Below are 18127 nucleotides of genomic sequence, written 5' to 3'. Positions count from 1 at the left end.
TTATATGTGGTGTAAATGCCAACATACAAATATATTGCTCAAGAATATTAACGTATCGCTAGGGTATCACGTTGTATTATCATCTTTATTACTGTTATAAATATGGTGACAAAGAAAATGTGCCATTGAGTTTTACTTTGTGTTTTTAACTGTATAGATAGCCTAATGGCTTGTCATATGAAGGTGTAACCACAGCAACCTTGTCCAAAAAAAGAGAAAATATGCTCCTTTTGATGTAGGTGATAAATGTAGTTACAGTATTGCATTCTTTAGAGAGCAAAATGCTATCAATTTTATACATGTTTCTGTTTTATTGTTTATGTTATTAGTATTGTTCTGGCTTGATTGAAAACCACATCTTTGTAAAGATCAATTGACTGAATAAATGTGAATAATTCAGCTATTCTTGTTGAACGTTCCATTCATTTTTATTGTGATATATGTATTTACATTAATAATATTAAATAGTGGAAATTGGTGCAGAGTGTTATGTCAAACTTTGATTTTTTTTCCCTCAATGTCTGAATCAACTTGAGACACTTAAATTTATTTTCTTCTTTTTTTTTTTTAGAACTGTAGCTCTTTAAAATTTATGTTAATTATATGAAAGGGTTTATTTTTCAGATGAACACAAAATAGTCTGGCCCATAAATCCTAAAACGTTGGGGCCTTGGTGGTTTTTAAACTGTAAATCGAATGGTAGCAACAAAAACAAGTTGCTTTTATTCATATATATATATATATATATATGTGACGGGTGTCACAACAGTGACTGTCTTCATCTCCACGATGCTGCTGTATTAATGAAGACGAGACGCGTGGATGTGTCTTTTTATTTCTTTTATTTCTGCAACACAGTATGGCAGAAGGGATGGGTGAAGTCGCATGGGTTTCGTCTTGTGATTAACCTGAATCTCCTCGAGATTGTTCTGCAAACTATGGGCGGGACATAGTGCCACACTGTGCGCCGTTGCGTCACTTCCTTCATAATTTAATAATCTAAGTGCACAACTCCGTTACATACACCCCCCTTAAATTATGCAGAAGTGAGGCAACATACACACGGAAGACAACAGAAAGACCAACAGGCACAATAGACAAGGTTATCGGGCAAGGATGTACGAGGAAGTCAATCATAGGAATTCTTCTTTCAGAAGTGTGAAGGAATAGGGTGGTTCAAAACCCATCCTATCACAGACTAGTAGAAATGCCATTTACATTTCACAAAACAGCACATAACTACACCCGTTACTGAGAAGCCATAAAGATAATGGCGACAATTGGCACACAGCACAAACCCCAAAAAAAAATCAAATGGTCATATTAAACCCACATTAATGTTGGCATCCCGACTCTCTGATAGGACATTTCACATATCAGCCTGTCAGGGGGTTTAACTGTCCTACCACATCTCGTGAAATTGATGGGGCCCTGTGTGTCTTGTGGTTGTGTGCAAATTACCGCCTCAAGTTCAGTCTCATCTGGGGGTGAGTCAGGGGTCGAGCGTGCTATGTCAAACACCGGGTCTGTGGAAAGTTCAGTCTGTGTGTGGATATCATGGCCTGCTGACAGACTTCTCTCACTGACATCCCCTCGACATGCATCGGCGGAATCATGCTCTGAAGAGAAGTGCTCATGTTCCTCTGTCTGAGCTGGAGACTGCATGACCCAGTTCTCAGTGCGCAGCTGAGTGTCCTCCTGATCATCAGGGACTGAGCTTTTGTCACTCCCACAATGTGCGTCCATCTCTGACCCCTCTGAACACGAACCAGGCTCCACCTGCCCCGAGAATGTCAAGAAGTCAACCGGGAGCAGTAAGTTCCTGTGTACGACCTTCTCTCTGCCTGTGGCATCATCTCGGATCCTGTACACATTGATCAACGGCTTCACAGACACCACGTCATAAGGGGTTGACTCCCAACGATCCGCAACCTTCCGCTTGCCCTTCTCGCCTCGATTGGCTAGTAGCACCTTGTCACCAACAGCCAATGGCGACCCCTTGACTTTGCGGTTGTAGATCTGGGCGTGGCGGGTCTGTTCCTTGGCTGCATGCTGTTGAGCAATTTGCACGGCTTCAGAAAGGTCTCTCTTCAAGGTGCTCACAAACTCATTGTGACTGACAACATTGGCGTTCTCCAAGACATGATGGAACATGATGTCAATGGGCAAGCGAGGGACACGTCCAAACATCAAATAGAATGGCGCAAAGCCCGTCGTCTCATGTACTGTGCAGTTGTAGCAGAAAGTCAACATATTCAACATTTGTGGCCATTTAGACCTAGACTTTGGGGGAAGTGTTCTGATCATCCCTCCAAGGGTCCGGTTGAATCTTTCTGCGATGCCATTACCCATGGGATGATACGGTGTTGTGTGGGACTTATGCACCCCTGCCATCTCAAGAAGATCCTTGATGAGTCTACTCTCAAAGTTGGCTCCCTGATCCGAATGGATCCTTTTGGGGAACCCATAAATGCAGAAGAACTTGTCCCACAGGCAGCGGGCAACTTGCTTTGCTGATTGGTTCCTGCAGGGGAAGGCGAGAGCCAACTTTGAGAAGTGGTCGGTGACGACGAGGACATCGGTGGTTTTCTTGTCGCCGGACTCTGCTGTCCAAAAATCAATGCATACCAGTTCCATTGGAGCCGAAGTGCGGATGTTCTCCAGGGGTGCCCGGGCGTCTGGCTCGGGAGTCTTACCCAAGATGCACCTCTGGCACTGCCTTACATGTTTTGTAATGTCTTTCTCCATCCCTGTCCAAAAGAACCGTTCACTAGCCAAGGAGAGTGTCCGAGAACAGCCCTGATGACCAGCCGCGTCATGCACACCATGTAGGACTTGGTGTTTCAGAGACCCAGGTATGACGAACTGAAAGACTCTTCTGTTCATGTGGCGATCTTTCCTTACTCTGTAAAGAGTCCCGTCACGAACTTTCAGCTTCTTCCAGTGCCTCAGCAACAAAAGAACACAGCTCGTCTCAGCTGCTCTTTCATGTTTGGTAGGTCTCATATGTCGCTGCACATAGAACATGACTCGGCTGACTGTTGAATCTTGGTGCTGCAGGTCACGTAACTGACTATGGGGAATGACAATGGAAGGGTCTTCTTCAGGTAGCTGTAGTGACAATGGGGTTGCTCCAGGGAGTCGAGAGGTCCCGCCAGTCTGATGGACGTCTAAAACTGCAGACACCTCCTGCGCATCAATTGCACTTCCAGAAGACTGATCAGGAGCTTCTCCCTGGGAAACTTCTCCATCATGATCACCAGCCATGTGGACAGCCTGACAGTTGGTGGTGAAACGGAAAGCATCCTGTACAGTCTCATTCACGACCCCTTGGACTCCATTGAGTAGGTATTGGTAGGGTTCTTTCACCAGGCGATGGCTCACGCAAGACTGAACAAAGGGTTCTCGACTCAGTGCATCAGCCACTATGTTCTTGGGCCCTGGGACGTACTTCAAGTCAAAGTCATATGCTGCCAGCTTCGACACCCACCTCTGCTCGCAGGCATCTAGTTTGGGCTTCGTCAGGATATATGTCAAGGGGTTGTTGTCAGACCATGCAGTAAAATGTCTGCCTTTTAGCCAGTGGGAAAACTTGTCACATACGGCCCACTTTAAAGCAAGAAATTCGAGCCGATGTGCAGGGTAGTTCAATTGGGCTCGTGACAGCGTTTTACTTGCAAATGCCACTGGTCTCGCAACCTTGTCATCAGGCTGAAGCTGGGAGAGGACAGCTCCAATGCCGTCAAACGATGCATCGACTGCCAGGATGAAAGGTTTCTCAAAGTCAGGGTGGGCCAACGTTACACTGTTTGACAGATCGTGTTTCAGAGTCTCGAAGGCAGTTTGACATTCAGTGGTCCAGTCCGCCGGTGTCAACTTCACATGACTTGATGCATCCAATGTGGGTTTCGACCTGCGTCTGGCCTTACCACGGGTTTTCTGGCCTGAAAGGAGCTTGAAAAGGGGCTTGGCCTTGATGGAGCAGTCCTCAATGAAGTGCTGATAATACAACACCATTCCCAAGAAAGATCTAATTTTCTTCTGCGAGGGAGTGAGGCCATCACTGTCCATTAGGTCTGGTACCTGTACACTGTTTATCGCTTCCACCTTTTCAGGGTCTGTCCGTACCCCTGACTCTGAGACAACATGGCCAAGGAACTTCACAGATCTCCGAAGAAAGTGACACTTCTTCGGAGCAAGCCTCAGATTATGGTTCTTCAAGCGGGAGAAAACCATCTCCAATCGCTCAAGCGCAATCTCTTCTGTCGGACCAAAGACCATGAGATCGTCAAGATAGCACAGGAGGCTGGTGAAGTTCTTGTCCCCGAAAATGGAAAGCATCATCCGCATGAATGTAGCCGGGCTGTTCGAAAGGCCTTGTGGCATCCGGTTATATTCATGTAGGCCAAATGGGGACGAGAAGGCGGTGTACTTCTTATGGTCCTCAAACAGGGGCACATTATAAAATCCCGAGGTGAGGTCCATGGTGGAGAAGAAGACATTTCCTCCAAGTGCGGCAAGAGCGTCAGCCTGATGGGGCAATGGGTGAGCATCGCGCTGTGTCCTCGCATTTAGCCATCTGAAATCCGTGCAGATGCGCAACTCCCCATTCTTCTTCCACACTAAGACCAATGGAGATGCATATTCACTCGTGGATTTCCGAATAATGCCTTTTTCTTCCATCTCATTGAGAGTCATTCTCAGCTTTTCATATTGACTTGGTGGCACTCTTCGATAAGGCAGGCGGAATGGTCTCTCATCCACGAGGTGTATCTTGTGCACAAATTCAGAGGCCTCTCCACAGTCCATCCTGTTCCGTGAAAATACTGCTTCATATCTCTCAATGAGTTGGAAAAGTCTGTCCCTCCACGTATCGGAGACAGCACATGCATCCAAGTCCAGATCATGTAGTCCAAGCTCGTCCAGTGCTATTTTGATGTCTTCTTTGGACCTTGGCCTTGCGGTGGCATTCTGAACAGATTGGGACATAATTTGGATGTTGTCAGGTTCAGACAAGTCTTCTGTCGCAATGCAGGGAAATACATCTGCCAGCTTTGTGTTTCTTCTCAACACCACTTTTTCAGTCGAGGGGTTGATGACCCTCACTGGGAGCCATCCATCGCCCCACATCGGTGTGATAATCCGGCCAACCAGAATCTTCCTGGATCTGCACCTTGCTTGAGTTGGTTCAACTATGACCGTGCTGCCAACTGACATTGGTGCGCAGGCGGGAAGCTTAGCCCAAACAAGATGTTCACTCTCTGGTTGCAACATCACACATTGCTGCAACTTCAGCGTGCCAACTTTGTCAGGAATCGTTCCACCCCTCCATTTCTCTGTGTTGGAAAGCAGTGAGAAAAAGTGGTGGGAGTCATCATCAATCGAACTACCGGGCTCTGACATGAGCCGCCAATAGCCTTCAGTCTTCCGCATCAGGTGAAGGATTTTCTTAATGGCATTGCTGCCAAGAATTATGTCGTCGGTTTGTCCAGGCACCACAAACATGGGCACAGCTAGCTTGCAATTGTACACGACTATTTCCAAATCACATATGGCCGAAGGCGTCACCTGATGACCACCACATCCTACAATGACAACGTCATCTGCAGAGTAACGTTTGATGTTAGGGTTGCACACTAACAATCGTGCCATAGCCGACTCACTCAATGTGCAACCAGTAGAGCCGCTGTCAATCATTGCGGTCAGGGAAATGCCTGCGACAGTGGCAGTGGTGTAGAACAAGCTATCTGACTTCAGGACCTTGTGTGTGCCTTGGAAGATAACAGTCTTCTCCGTGGGGACACTGGAAGTGAGGGACTCTAATATCGAATCAAGATCATCTGTCGAACTGTTGGGAGGGTCATGAACTTCATCCGCATCATACTCCCTTGGATGCGGAGACATTAGTTTCCCGACAGTAGTGATCTTGTGGGCTGCACTTGTGTGGGGCAGTTGCGTCTGGAGTGATCAGGTGAAAAGCACAGAAAACAAAGTCTTTTTTCGCGGCAGTGAATAAGCGCAGAATGGTCAGCGCTAGCACAGACAGCACATGGTAGCTTATTCAAACCGTCCACCATTGGAAGCCTTGACTTGCGTCTACCAGAGGCAGAGGGATTGTTAGCTCCTTGCAGCAAAACTCTTTCCAGCATGGAAATGACACGCTCAAGATTTGCGGAGTCGGGTGGCCTGGCTGAGTGGGATATTTTATCGTTGTCCTGACATGCTGTATTCTGAAGCATTTCACTTTTATTTACATGAATGGGTTGACTGTTCGCCGCAGCTGGAGTGGCAGTCCTGGGACTCATTTCTGTCTGGTACTCATCCAGGATGGCTTGGACCTCAACTGCCGACCATTTATCCACTGTTTTTGACCTAAATGTCATGGAAAGATCTTTGGATGGACAATTTTTAATAAACATCCGTGTTACGTCGAGGGAAGAACAGTCGAAATCTCTGCCCTGTTCTTTGAGACGATTGGTGGCAACTTCAGCTGCGTTGTTAAGCCTCAACCAGTAGTCATATGGGGCCTCCTTATCCCTGGGCAGCGTGGTGTAAAAGTCTGCTAGAGGGAGAGGTGAACAAGGGGCAGTAGAAAAATGCTTGCGAAGAAGGCTATAGATGGCATTTGGGTTCTGGGTTACATCAACTCCACTGTTTCTTGTGCTAACCTTGACAACATCTTTAGCTCTACCGCTGATGTTCATGAGGATTTCCTCTGCCTGATGCTCAGGAGCTACTTTTGCTCTCCTTATGTAGTTCCTCATTAGGTCTTCCCACTCATCTACATTCATTTGATCAGTGTGGTCACCCTTGAAAGTCGGGGGTTCGCGAACTTTCCTGTGCGGTAGTATCAGAACTTGTGATGAGTCAAGACTTTGTGTTGTTGTGTCAATGGGCGTGTCATGTAGGAATGAGGTGTTATGCATGGGGACGTTATGTGTTGGGCTGAGATGTGCAACAATGCTGTCTGCCAGCTGCTGGCCAATGTGTCTAATTATGTCGCTCATCTGACCAACTACGTCAGGTGACTGAGGTAAGGGATCTGTCACTGGTGTGTCAGGAGTCTGTGCGCTCGTCTGAGATGTACTACACCGGGTCTGGGAAGGAACTCTGTCCCCACTAACATAAGTGGCCTCAGCTAGAACCTGCCCATTCCCCTCTACTACATCACTCTGGATGGGACTCCACACCTGTAACATGGTCGGGATGCCTCTACCTCTACCAATACACTTATTAAAAGGTGTGCTAAATGTCCCTTGGAAGGAGCTCATTCTCAAACTTCACAAAAAAAACTTACAGGAAAAAAAAGAAGCACAACAATTGCAAAACAGCAGCTCAGACAATCAACACACAATTTAAAGAACGGGGTCGACACACCGTCCACCGAGTGATGGGACTGCACAGCGTCTTCATTGTGCAGCATCGCGGTCCCGGTCCGAAGTGGAGAGTCACTTGTGAATCCGGGTCACGGCACCAATGTGACGGGTGTCACAACAGTGACTGTCTTCATCCCCACGATGCTGCCGTATTAATGAAGACGAGACGCGTGGATGTGTCTTTTTATTTCTGCAACACAGTATGGCAGAAGGGATGGGTGAAGTCGCATGGGTTTCGTCTTGTGATTAACCTGAATCTCCTCGAGATTGTTCTGCAAACTATGGGCGGGACATAGTGCCACACTGTGCGCCGTTGCGTCACTTCCTTCATAATTTAATAATCTAAGTGCACAACTCCGTTACATATATATATTTGGTATTGTGCCTTCTTTTAAAAAAGGATCGTTTACTACCATTCAAGACACGTTTTAGTTATCTCTCTAAATGTCAAAAATAGAATAATTTCTTCACTTGGCCCTCGATAAATAAAACGCTTGCTATATTTCTTCTCACATACCGTTGACGTTAACACATTTGACCATAAATAGCTAAGATTTAGACTGCAGTTACTTTGTGAATATGCAATATGAAGAAAAAGAAAGCAAATAAATGCCATATTTTTTATTCCAGTTGGTTATTTGCGTATAAATACGGATTTTGAAGACCACGGTTCCTGACATATAAAACATACTTCACGTTGCATTATGTTCCTTCTCGCGTTCCGTATATGTAGCAGTTAAGCTAGCTTTGATGTTTATGTTTTCGTAAACCCTAAAACAGATACACATGCCATGGTGTGATGAAGTTAATATATTTGCATTGTTCAGTAAGAATTGTTGTCTCGCTGTAATTTGCAGCATTTTAAAGCCCTGTTATCCTTATATCGCTAGCGTAATTTAACTCTAATTCAATTGGGGTCATTGACAACACTTCTTCAGCTGCACATATCTAGATTGCAAACTAAATTGTAAAATGGCTATCTTTGTGGAGGTGGATTACCTTGACTTGTTTTCCTGAAAAGAGAGTCAGTCAACGGAGTTGAAGTTGAGTCTACTCTGCGGTAATTAGTGTTCTTCTTCCTTGACCTGTAAAAGTGCCTTCCTTCTTATTCCTGACTTTGAATGTGTTTTTCCCCCCTCTCAGGTCGGAAGACATGGTCGTGAATCTTTGTCTGCCGCACTTCAACACAAGTATAAGTTGCAATAAGGTACATCTTATTTTGTATGTAGCTGCAATGACGCGTGTGACACTTTTCTGAATGTAGTGACAAATCATAACAGAAATTGTTACCATACACATTGCGCACGACCAAGACTACATTAATTACTCAAATAAAACTGAAACTGTTTTTATGAAATACTGTACTGCTATAGCCAGTTTTACCATAAATTGTTATCATCCCTCACACACAAAGCTCACAGCTCTTGCTAAATATGCAATTAGATGCTTGAATGGTGTCACGTGAACAATTATGTTTTTTTTCTTTCTTATTTTCTCCTTCATCCAGTTAACGGTACAGTGTGCCCTCTGTATGGCTAGAATAATTTTGTTAGACTTGAGAAAGGGGAAAGAAAGAGCGGAGTGGGGGACAAAAGGCTTGAAATTAAAGACGTTGAGGGTCACAGTGATGTGTGGGAGACTGAATCATCGCTGGCCTTATGCTCGTTCATTGCCATTTGTCATATATGAAAAGCTCCGTTTTCCCTTGCAGCCTCTGCTTAAATTTATTTCGACAGTGAATTTGTCACTTCATCGTTGGATGTTCATCTGAAATTCGAGGATCTTCAATCATTTGAAGTCAATGCACAGCATCCTTGTCTGGCTAACTCGCTTGTATTAAGGCAAAAGAAACATGGGTTGACAAGTGGTGTTATTTGTTAACACCCTCATATGAATTTCTTATCCAAACACACCCCATAGAAGCATTGATTAATTGAAAATGTAATCTTGATAATCATTGGTTTGCTGTCATTATGCCCCAGTTTCTGATTCTTTCTGTCATGTCCAACGACAGCTGTGTGCAGATGGGTACGATGTTACAAACCTTATATCAGCAGATCCTGCTCTACGGAGGCGGGGCTTCAAGCTGGAGTACTTCTTACGTCCGCCTGTGCAGGTGAAACCTTGCTGTTAGTTGCATTTTACTGGTGATTGGTTGAAATGTCACATCTAGAATATGATCATTTTAAATACTTTATGGCTAAAGTGTCTCAATTGGCATTGTCTCTCTTTTGGCCTTTTTATTATTATTTTTAATTATGGATGTACAAATCCCTTACAGGATGAGATTAAATTGTCACATGACTTTTTAACATGTTATACTTGATGTCATAAAAGTGTTCAAAAAATATTGAGCAAATGTGAATTTGTTTTGTTTCCATTCGTCACCATTAACAGAACGTCTTTGTTCAACAGGTGACGTTAAGCTTCGCATTCCAAGTGGAACTTTGCAGAGTGGATGTGGAACTGTGGCCTTGGGGCATGGACCGAGGACAGTGCAGCAAAAGACTGGAGATTAGCACTAGCTCCGATACGCTACCTCCTCTAAATTTTGACCCGGATCATCTTAAAAATGGTGTCCACACGCAAATTCATCCAAAAACTTGTGGTGTTCCTCAGCAAAGGCATCCTACTCAAACATGTTTTTTTGATCATGACTTTAAATTAATCGGGCGTTGTGAACTGAAGGAGGAAACCAAAGTTGGTTTCTCCCGTCCACAATTTCATGCTCGGCCCCCTTTTGCCTCCCCCTTTCCTCCTCAACCCGACGACAGTCGACGAGAAGAGCTATGGAGCCGAGGACACCTTTCCTTGACAGCGATCACGCAGCTCCGCGTGACGCTGCCTTTTGGCGGCTCAGCATCCGCTTTGGGTCTCAAAGCTTTGGCAGTTTGGGGGCAACCGGCTCGTTGCTGCCCTCTAGATGAAGTGGAAAAGATTGAGCAGGCCCACAAGGCCAGTCAAAGATCTCTAGCTCGACCTGGCCTGGCTGTCAATCAAATTAACATATCCTGCCTGGACACACCTCCAAGGTAAATATGTTGGGATTACTTTGATTTGAAGTGCCATGAAAAAGTATTTAGCTACTTCTGAAATTGACATTTTGTTGGATTGAATTGGATTAGCCTATATCAATCTCGCAGGGGAGAATTTTACATTTCACAGCAAGAAAGTGATGAAAGTAAGAGGAAAGAAATGGAAGAAGTAGACAAACAAAATACAGGAGCTGCTGTAAAGGCAGCCACTCTCGCAGCACCACATTGAAGTCAAAACAACAACAAAAGAATTAAATAACAAATAATATGATAACACAAAGACAGAGACAGGCTCCAATCTTAAGCACTTTCTGCACCCTCGTTGTTGTATGAAGCAGTTCTAGATGAACGAGGAGAGGATCAAAGCGTCATTTTCACCAGTGGTTCAAGGACGTCATGGTGAAATGTGCACGCCTGCTACAAGCTAAATGTTAAAAGCAAACACTCAGCTGGAGCATCCATTGACGAAAAGAGACTGTCTCACATCTCATGTCCCATGTAAATCCGCTTCAATTCCAAGCCGCGACTGTTCCACATACGCATCGGCGCTCTGTGTTCTTGCGTCGTTTTCTCACTTTTTCCCAAACAAATGTAAAGATCAGACCAAGATAACTGAAGCAAACATAAAATGCAGTTTTTTTTTACCATCTGTTTTCTAGCACACAGTCTCTCACTTCAATCCCAGAGGAGTTCCTCGATCCCATCACCCAGGAGGTCATGTCACTTCCCATGCTGCTTCCGAGCGGCGTTTCGGTGGACAGCACCACCTTGGAGGAGCACCAGAAGAGGGAGGCTTCGTGGGGGAGACCAGGCAGCGATCCCTTCACCGGCGTCCCCTTTACCGCCACCTCCCAGCCGCTCCCCAATCCCCATCTGAAACGGCGCATCGACCATTTTATCTTGCAAAACGGCGGCACCAGGAGGGACGGGACGACCGGTCGCCAAGGGGAAACAGAAAAGCCAAAATCCTCCAGGTTGATCGCCTCATTGGCAGCAAACAAAAATGACTGTTTAACAACGGCTACAAGCGATGACCTCGTGTCGGGACAGCCCTCGGATAATGCCAGTGATTCATTTGACTCAAAGCTTTTCAAAAAATACACAACAATACCTCTAAACGAAGCGAAGAAACGACACCTTAATGGACTAGAAGTGCGGCAACGACAACCTCAAGCTAAACAACCAAGAAGTGACTCAAGCCCAGGTGAGAGTATCTTCTCAAATTTGCTCAAAACATCTTTTCAACCTTAATTCCCTGGGAAACGAATATTAACTTGGAGGCCTTTAAAAAATAGCTCTTGTGGTACTGCCAGTGGCAGAATACGAGAGCTGAAGATGGTTATTCTGTCCTCGAAGTTGACTGTGACTGCACAATCGGGCACAAGCACACAAAAACTCTGATACATTTTCAGAAATAGCCAAGATAACATAACATTTGCCATATTTTCCTGTGTATAAGATACACCCAAAATCCTTTTTTTTTTCAAAAGTTGACCCTGCGCCTTATAGGCCGGTGTGCCTTATATGTGAAGTCATATTGAGCCACAACAGGTCTCGCAACGACAGTCAGCAGCCACAGACTCCATTTACCCACGTAGAAGAAGTAGTGTGCAACACCAGCCTCTACCGTAGCACCTTATAATGCGGCGTGCCTTATATTTGGATAACTTTTATATATTTATATATTATATTTTGATTTTTTTTTTTTCATTCATTGAAGGTGCGCCTTTTAGTCCGGTGTGCCTTATACAGTGATACCTCGGTTTACGAACCCTTTGGCTTACGAACTTTTCGGTTTACGAACATTAAATTTACGACAATTTTACCTTGGCATACGAACTATTTTTCGCGATACACTCGGAGCTTCCACAATGAGTGATATGTCGTTCGCAAACGCGCCCGTTCTTCTAACAACAAAATGGCAGCCGACTGTTTTTGTCCTCTATTCCCCGTCCCCAGTCGTCGGTTAAATCCACGTGATTGGTCAAGAACGCAGCAGTGAGGGGAGGTGGTTTAAACATTAAAGAGACAGGCAGACGACAGAGAGAGAGTGACGAAATGGATAGAAAACAGTGACATTTGGACTCGTTTCATACTTCAATCAGGCTCCACAAATAACCCGCACAAGCCATCTGCACACTTAATGCAAAAAGCTATCAACCGAGCTAAACAGAACACAATTGATGACGAATTAGGTCAAATTATCGCAGAGAAAGCAGCTACAAGGGATCATTCCTCAAGATGGTGAAAGAAGAAGGTTACGTTCCTCATCCAGTGTTTAATGCTGATGAAACCTCCCACTCAATTTCATCAAGACATCAACGATCATCACAAAGGTAAATAAAACCACTTCATTATACAGTACAGTTTATTTCTTTAATTATAATACCATATCACATGTATTATACATAAAATAATGTATATTTTGTGTAGTTTTAAGGCTTGGAAAATTAGAAAGTAGAACATTATGTTTTATGGGGACTTGGGAATGGATTATTCTCATTTTAATGGTTTCCTATGGGAAATTAATTTTTGTGATACACACTTTTCGCCTTACACACTCTGTCTGGGAACCAATTAAGTTCGTAAGCTAAGGTATCACTGTATATGGAAAACGTTTGAAAGCATACCATTTATTGGGGGTGCACCTTATACTCCGGTGCGCCTTATACACCAGAAAATACAGTTGTAATTGATTCCTCAATTTCACATTTGCTGAGCGGGTGGTGCATTCCGGTGCCGATTTGTGTACAAGCAATTCAAAAGTACCATTTCCACAAGATTTACAGTGTACGTCTGGTTTAATTCCATGAAAATTGTCTTCTTCAGGGCCAAGCAGCAGCAGTAGCAGTTCGCATGAAAATAATCTGTCAGCCAGTTTGGACGATGCCCTCTTTTCCGTCTTGAAGGGACGACCCTCCTTTACTTCAAACTTGGCGAAACGGGAAACTGTCCTGCCTTTCAGCGAATCAGTGGCGGCCCTGACTCAGCGTCAAACTACTGCTTGTAGCGCTTCAGGTGTGCACTTGAAAAATGATATAATGTCACTAACTTCAGTGGCAACAAAAAGGGGGGTTAAAGATTTTTTTCAAGATGGCGACTGAGTAGGCCGCTGTCAGCAAGTGCTCTCATGAGCCTTGCTTTTGTTGTTGTTTTTGTCTTGTTTTTTTTTTGTCACTTTGTGTTGTGTGTCGTGTGGAACGGATGCGGATTGTTTTTCAGAATTTTTGGCCACGCCTTTTCGGCAGCATGAATATGCCAGTACTGTTTTTGAATGGGAGGAATGTCGGTGCCATTCGACTGCCATCGCTGGACAGCTCTAGGGCCATTGTGCTTTTTTTGCGACTGTAATGGGCAGCATCTTCACAGCCCCGCTTTGTTAATCAGAAAGGTCGGTGCTGTTGGACAGTCTGCAGCTGGATGGATGCATGGCTTGAGGAGCCCGCGATAAACAGAAAGGAGTGTCAGCGCAGAGCGCGATGCGTATGTGGAACAGTCACGGCTTGGAATTGAAGTGGATTTATGTGGGACAGGATATGTGAGACAATCTATTTTCGCAATGGATGCTACAGCTGCGTGTTTGCTTTGAACATTTAGCTTGTAGTAGACGTGGAACATTCCAGCATGCCGTCCCTGATCCACTGCTGAAAAGGTCGCTTTGATTCTCTCCACTTTCATCTAGTACTGCTTCATGTCACAAAGAGGGTACAGAAAGTGCTGAAGAACGAATGACTCTCTGTGTCTTTGTGTTGTCATATTTGTTATTTAGTTTTTTTTTTACTTTATGTTAACTTCCAGGTTGAGTGAACGCTGGCGCGTGTGGCTGCCGCTGCTCACCCGCATAAAAAAAAAATCCTGTGTCTGTAAAGTGTCCTTGAGAGTTTTGAAAGGCGCTTGAAAATGAAATGTATTATTATTATTATGATTATTAAAGATTTCAATTGAACCAGGAACACTTCTTAAATGATGTTTTTCCTAACTGTTCCGCACTTTGTGCTTCCCAGGCGAAAGGACGTGCTCATCGTGTTCCCGCTCATTCTCGCCATACTCGACGGGGCCCTCGCCTATTTACCGGCTACTCTGCGGGCACTTGCTATGCCGCCCCTGTCTACAGAGGACCTCGGCGCCCGCGCTAAGCTCCGTCACCACCATCACCACCACGTCAGCCTCCGCCCGCATCCTGTGCTCTACCTGCCGAAGCCCAACGTCGCGCGGTGACATCGTACGCGTGCATCACTAGCGTGCCCGGAGACAGTGGGAGAAAAATAATCTGTTTTTCCAAGGTGGAATCACAGAAACTGTGTTTGTCCTTGCCCCTCACTACGTTCTTAGGTGCACGGAGGACGTCAAGTATTGCATAAGACTGTTTGGAGGAAGAAAAAAAACCAAATCGATTTTCTTATTCTTTCACTTTTTTGTAGTCTTTTCATTGACGCTCGGCAGCCTTGGATGACGGTTTGTGGATACAAAGAGGCGTGAGGAGAGTGCTGCATAACCAGAGGCTCAATGTGTAAAGACGGCAAGCATGGATACCGAAGCGTCATGATCTGCGAACCTAGTGCCACAAGTCTGCCAGCATTCCAACAAATATTTTGCAAAGTGCTGATTTTACCATGTGTTGTAATTTATAGTGATCACGTTTCAAGAAATAATTCCCCAAGTGGTGGAATCTAAAGATTAATTCAGTAAATTAAATATATTTTTATCATGTTATCATTGCCGTACAATCACAATGTGCCAGGAAAAAAAATGGCATATTTGTAATCACTGCAAGAAAATAACAAATTCCATCTGTGATTAAAAAAAAAGAGTAAAAATGTAGTTGATAATTTCTACATAACTTGCGTGGCCTATTGGAATGGCATTTCATTGATCGCCTTCATTGATACATTGTCATGTATGACACTGGAATATGTAGATGAACATGGATATGTTATTTGTTCTCAACAAATCATTTTTGAGCCAATATTTAAACCCAGGATACAAAACAATAAGTACAATACATATTGATTCATATAGCGCTTTAACAACAGCTGAAGACAAAGTCCTGAACATTGGCCAGCTATCATAGACAGTGATACCTTGGCTCATGAACTTAATTGGTTCCCAGACAGAGTGTATAAGGTGAAAAGTGTGTATCCCAAAAATTAATTTACCAAAGGAAACCATTAAAATGATAATAATCCGTTCCAAGGTCCCCATAAAACATTATTTTCTACTTTCTAATTTTCTAAGCCTTAAAACTACACAACATATACATTATTTTATGTAAAATAAATGTGCTATGGTATTATATTTAAAGAAATAAACTACTGTATAATAAAGTCATTTTATTTACCTTTGTGATGGTCGTTGATGGGAATGGAGTGGCCGGTTTCATCAGCATTAAACACTTGATGAGGAACGTAACCTTCTTTCACCATCTTGAGGAATGATCCCTTGGAGGTGCTTTCTCTGTGATAATTGTATCTAGTTCCTCATCAGTTGTGTTCTGTTTAGCTGGGTTGATAGCTTTTTGCATCAAGTGTAGAGATGGCTTGTACGGGTTGTTTGTGGAGCCTGATTGATGGGATATTTTACACTGCCTTTGAACTATCAAAGTTGAAACTGTCATTTTCGTCTGCCTGTCTCTTTAATGTTTAAACCACCCCACCTCACTGCTGTGTTCTTGACCAATCACGTGGCTATAACCGAAGACTGGGGGCGGGGAATAGAGGACAAAAACAGTGGCCTGCCATTTTGTTGCTAGAAGAACAGACTCGTTCGCGAACGACATCACTCATTGAGGCAGCTCCGTGTATGAAAAAAGTTCATATCCCAAGGTAAAATTGTCATAAATATAACGTTCGTAAACCGAAAAGTTCGTAAGCCAAGGGGTTCGTAAACCGAGGTATCACTGTACACTTATACTTATACTAAAGCATTCACAAAGACAGTAGAAAGCACCAGGGAGTAAAACCAAGATCAAGTCGGAATCATGCTGAATCAAATGCCGATCTGTCGAAGTTGTGCTAGCGTGACAATGGTTAATATTTTTATTTTACTCGTGTGTGTTTGTGTCTAAATAAACCGTCACAAAACGCTGACCTATTTATTGTATACGCACGTCTTGTTATGGCTCACCATGGCATTGACAGATACGATCCCTATCGTGACCCCTGCTATAACTGATATATGTATTTGGCCATGGCTGGAATGAGTGTTACGCAAATTTTATTTATTTTTTTCATTCACAGAGGAATCGCAACAATCCTGACCGCATCTATATTGACGTGTACCAATGACGACCCAATAGTTGTTCCACGTCTTTTATAACCTCACGACTGACACTGAGGATGTAAAAAGATACAAAGGAACCCAGAGACTTGTATGTTACAACCATAGTGATAAGCATGTTGGTCACCATGACAACATCAAGCGGAATCAAGGTCGTGATCCTGCATCCGCTCCTGAAGAGCTGAATGCAAAATGACACCAGACAATAAATAAATAAATAACCTGTGCTTTTTGGGTGGAGTGGGGGTGGTAGTCACTTTACAATTAGCATCCAGAATTATGAATTGTCATTTGAATTTCCTCACAGGTATTCATGAAGGTTTACGTTTTCATACTTTTATTCACATTTTTGTGCATTGTACTGCATATTGAAATATTGTATCCTTTCATGCAAAGCTATTTTGGATTATGAGTTTTGCAAGTTTTTGAAAGGGACAGACGGATTGGGTCATGATAAAAAGTATTCCTAATTAATATTACTGTTAAAATGAAAAATAACTGTCTACACTTCAGAAGAACATCCCAAAAAATGTTTTCAATACAAACATATAAAATCGGATCCATACTTTTTGCTTCAATTCAACAAGATTTTGCTTCTTCTGTAGTCTAATTCATTTACAGGACAGCATAAAACAACAGCAAATGAGAATGGTCTCGGCTCTAAATATGGTGCAACAATTGTTTTTCACGGAGGATAAAGAATACACGCCTTTTATTGACTCAGCATGATTCAGACTTGATCTCAGTTTTATTCCTTGGTGCTTTCTAGTATCTCTGTGACTGCTTTATTTCCTGAATATAATAGTTGTCCAGGTTAAGCGCTTTGTTACACCTTCAGCTATTATTAAGGCGCTATATAAACAATATGTATTGTTTTGTATTGTATTGTAAAGTGTTGTGAAATCATCCCTCGACCTGTGTTGGACTATTGTGTTCAAATATGTAACAAACTGAACATATTTTTATGGTCTTTAGATGCAAAAAATTGGATTTTTTTTTTCTTCACATGGGTTGAAACCTACAAACTTCAAGTTGAGGAAATTTAGTGTAAAGTTTGCATTTTGTTTTGAAGTTCTGAAAACTGGTATTTGTGCATAGTTGACAATAACGAATACTTTTACATTTTCATGTTTTTTTTGAATTTCAGTATGTGGCCTGTTTTTTACTTTTGAGTTGAATCAGTGCAGAGTACCTTTGCCACCTCTACAGGATTCTTGATGATGTCAATAAATACGCTAACTGCTAACAAGCAAGACAGTGTCTAATCTAATGGGTGCACCACAATGCAGCACATGCAACACAAGTGGCTTTAAAATGCAACATTCATTATAATCGTAAAAACAAAAACGCAAAGGGGTAATCGGAGTGACCTTGGCGTTTTTTTAGGCATTAATTTAACTGCTTGATCACGGAGTGCTTAGTAGTTGACAAACTCTTGGT

At 43.4% G+C, this 18127-nt stretch overlaps 1 protein-coding gene across 2 annotated transcripts; it reads left to right on the top strand.

Moving 5' to 3' along the window:
* The first annotated feature begins 8128 nt into the window (after positions 1-8128).
* Positions 8129-17932, top strand: ubox5 (U-box domain containing 5). Of its 2 annotated transcripts, XR_016114658.1 has the most exons (8): positions 8129-8436; positions 8520-8583; positions 9391-9492; positions 9792-10408; positions 11071-11615; positions 13241-13429; positions 14416-14743; positions 14833-17932. XR_016114658.1 is itself a non-coding variant. In XM_088993891.1 (7 exons), exons 2-7 carry the CDS (start codon positions 8530-8532, stop codon positions 14649-14651), a joined length of 1743 nt encoding a protein of 580 aa, XP_088850017.1. In that variant the 5' UTR covers positions 8129-8436; positions 8520-8529; the 3' UTR covers positions 14652-17932. The 2 variants fall into 2 exon arrangements, 1 of the variants encoding a protein (XP_088850017.1); XM_088993891.1 differs by having other exon boundaries at positions 14416-17932.
* The last annotated feature ends 195 nt before the right edge of the window (positions 17933-18127 follow it).

Source organism: Hippocampus bargibanti, linkage group LG04 (assembly GCF_051943395.1).
Source record: "Hippocampus bargibanti isolate YZ-2025 linkage group LG04, ASM5194339v1, whole genome shotgun sequence".
In the NCBI taxonomy this organism is placed as follows: domain Eukaryota; kingdom Metazoa; phylum Chordata; class Actinopteri; order Syngnathiformes; family Syngnathidae; genus Hippocampus; species Hippocampus bargibanti.
Note: the sequence above shows the minus strand (reverse complement) of the source record. Positions and strands in the feature narration are given on the sequence as shown.

Coding starts and splice junctions, on each gene's coding strand:
- ubox5 (XM_088993891.1), top strand. CDS start 8,530: ATGGTCGTGAATCTTTGTCTGCCGCACTTCAACACAAGTATAAGTTGC. Junction 8,584..9,390: donor CAAGTATAAGTTGCAATAAG/GTACATCTTATT, acceptor GTCCAACGACAG/CTGTGTGCAGATGGGTACGA. Junction 11,616..13,240: donor AAGAAGTGACTCAAGCCCAG/GTGAGAGTATCT, acceptor TGTCTTCTTCAG/GGCCAAGCAGCAGCAGTAGC.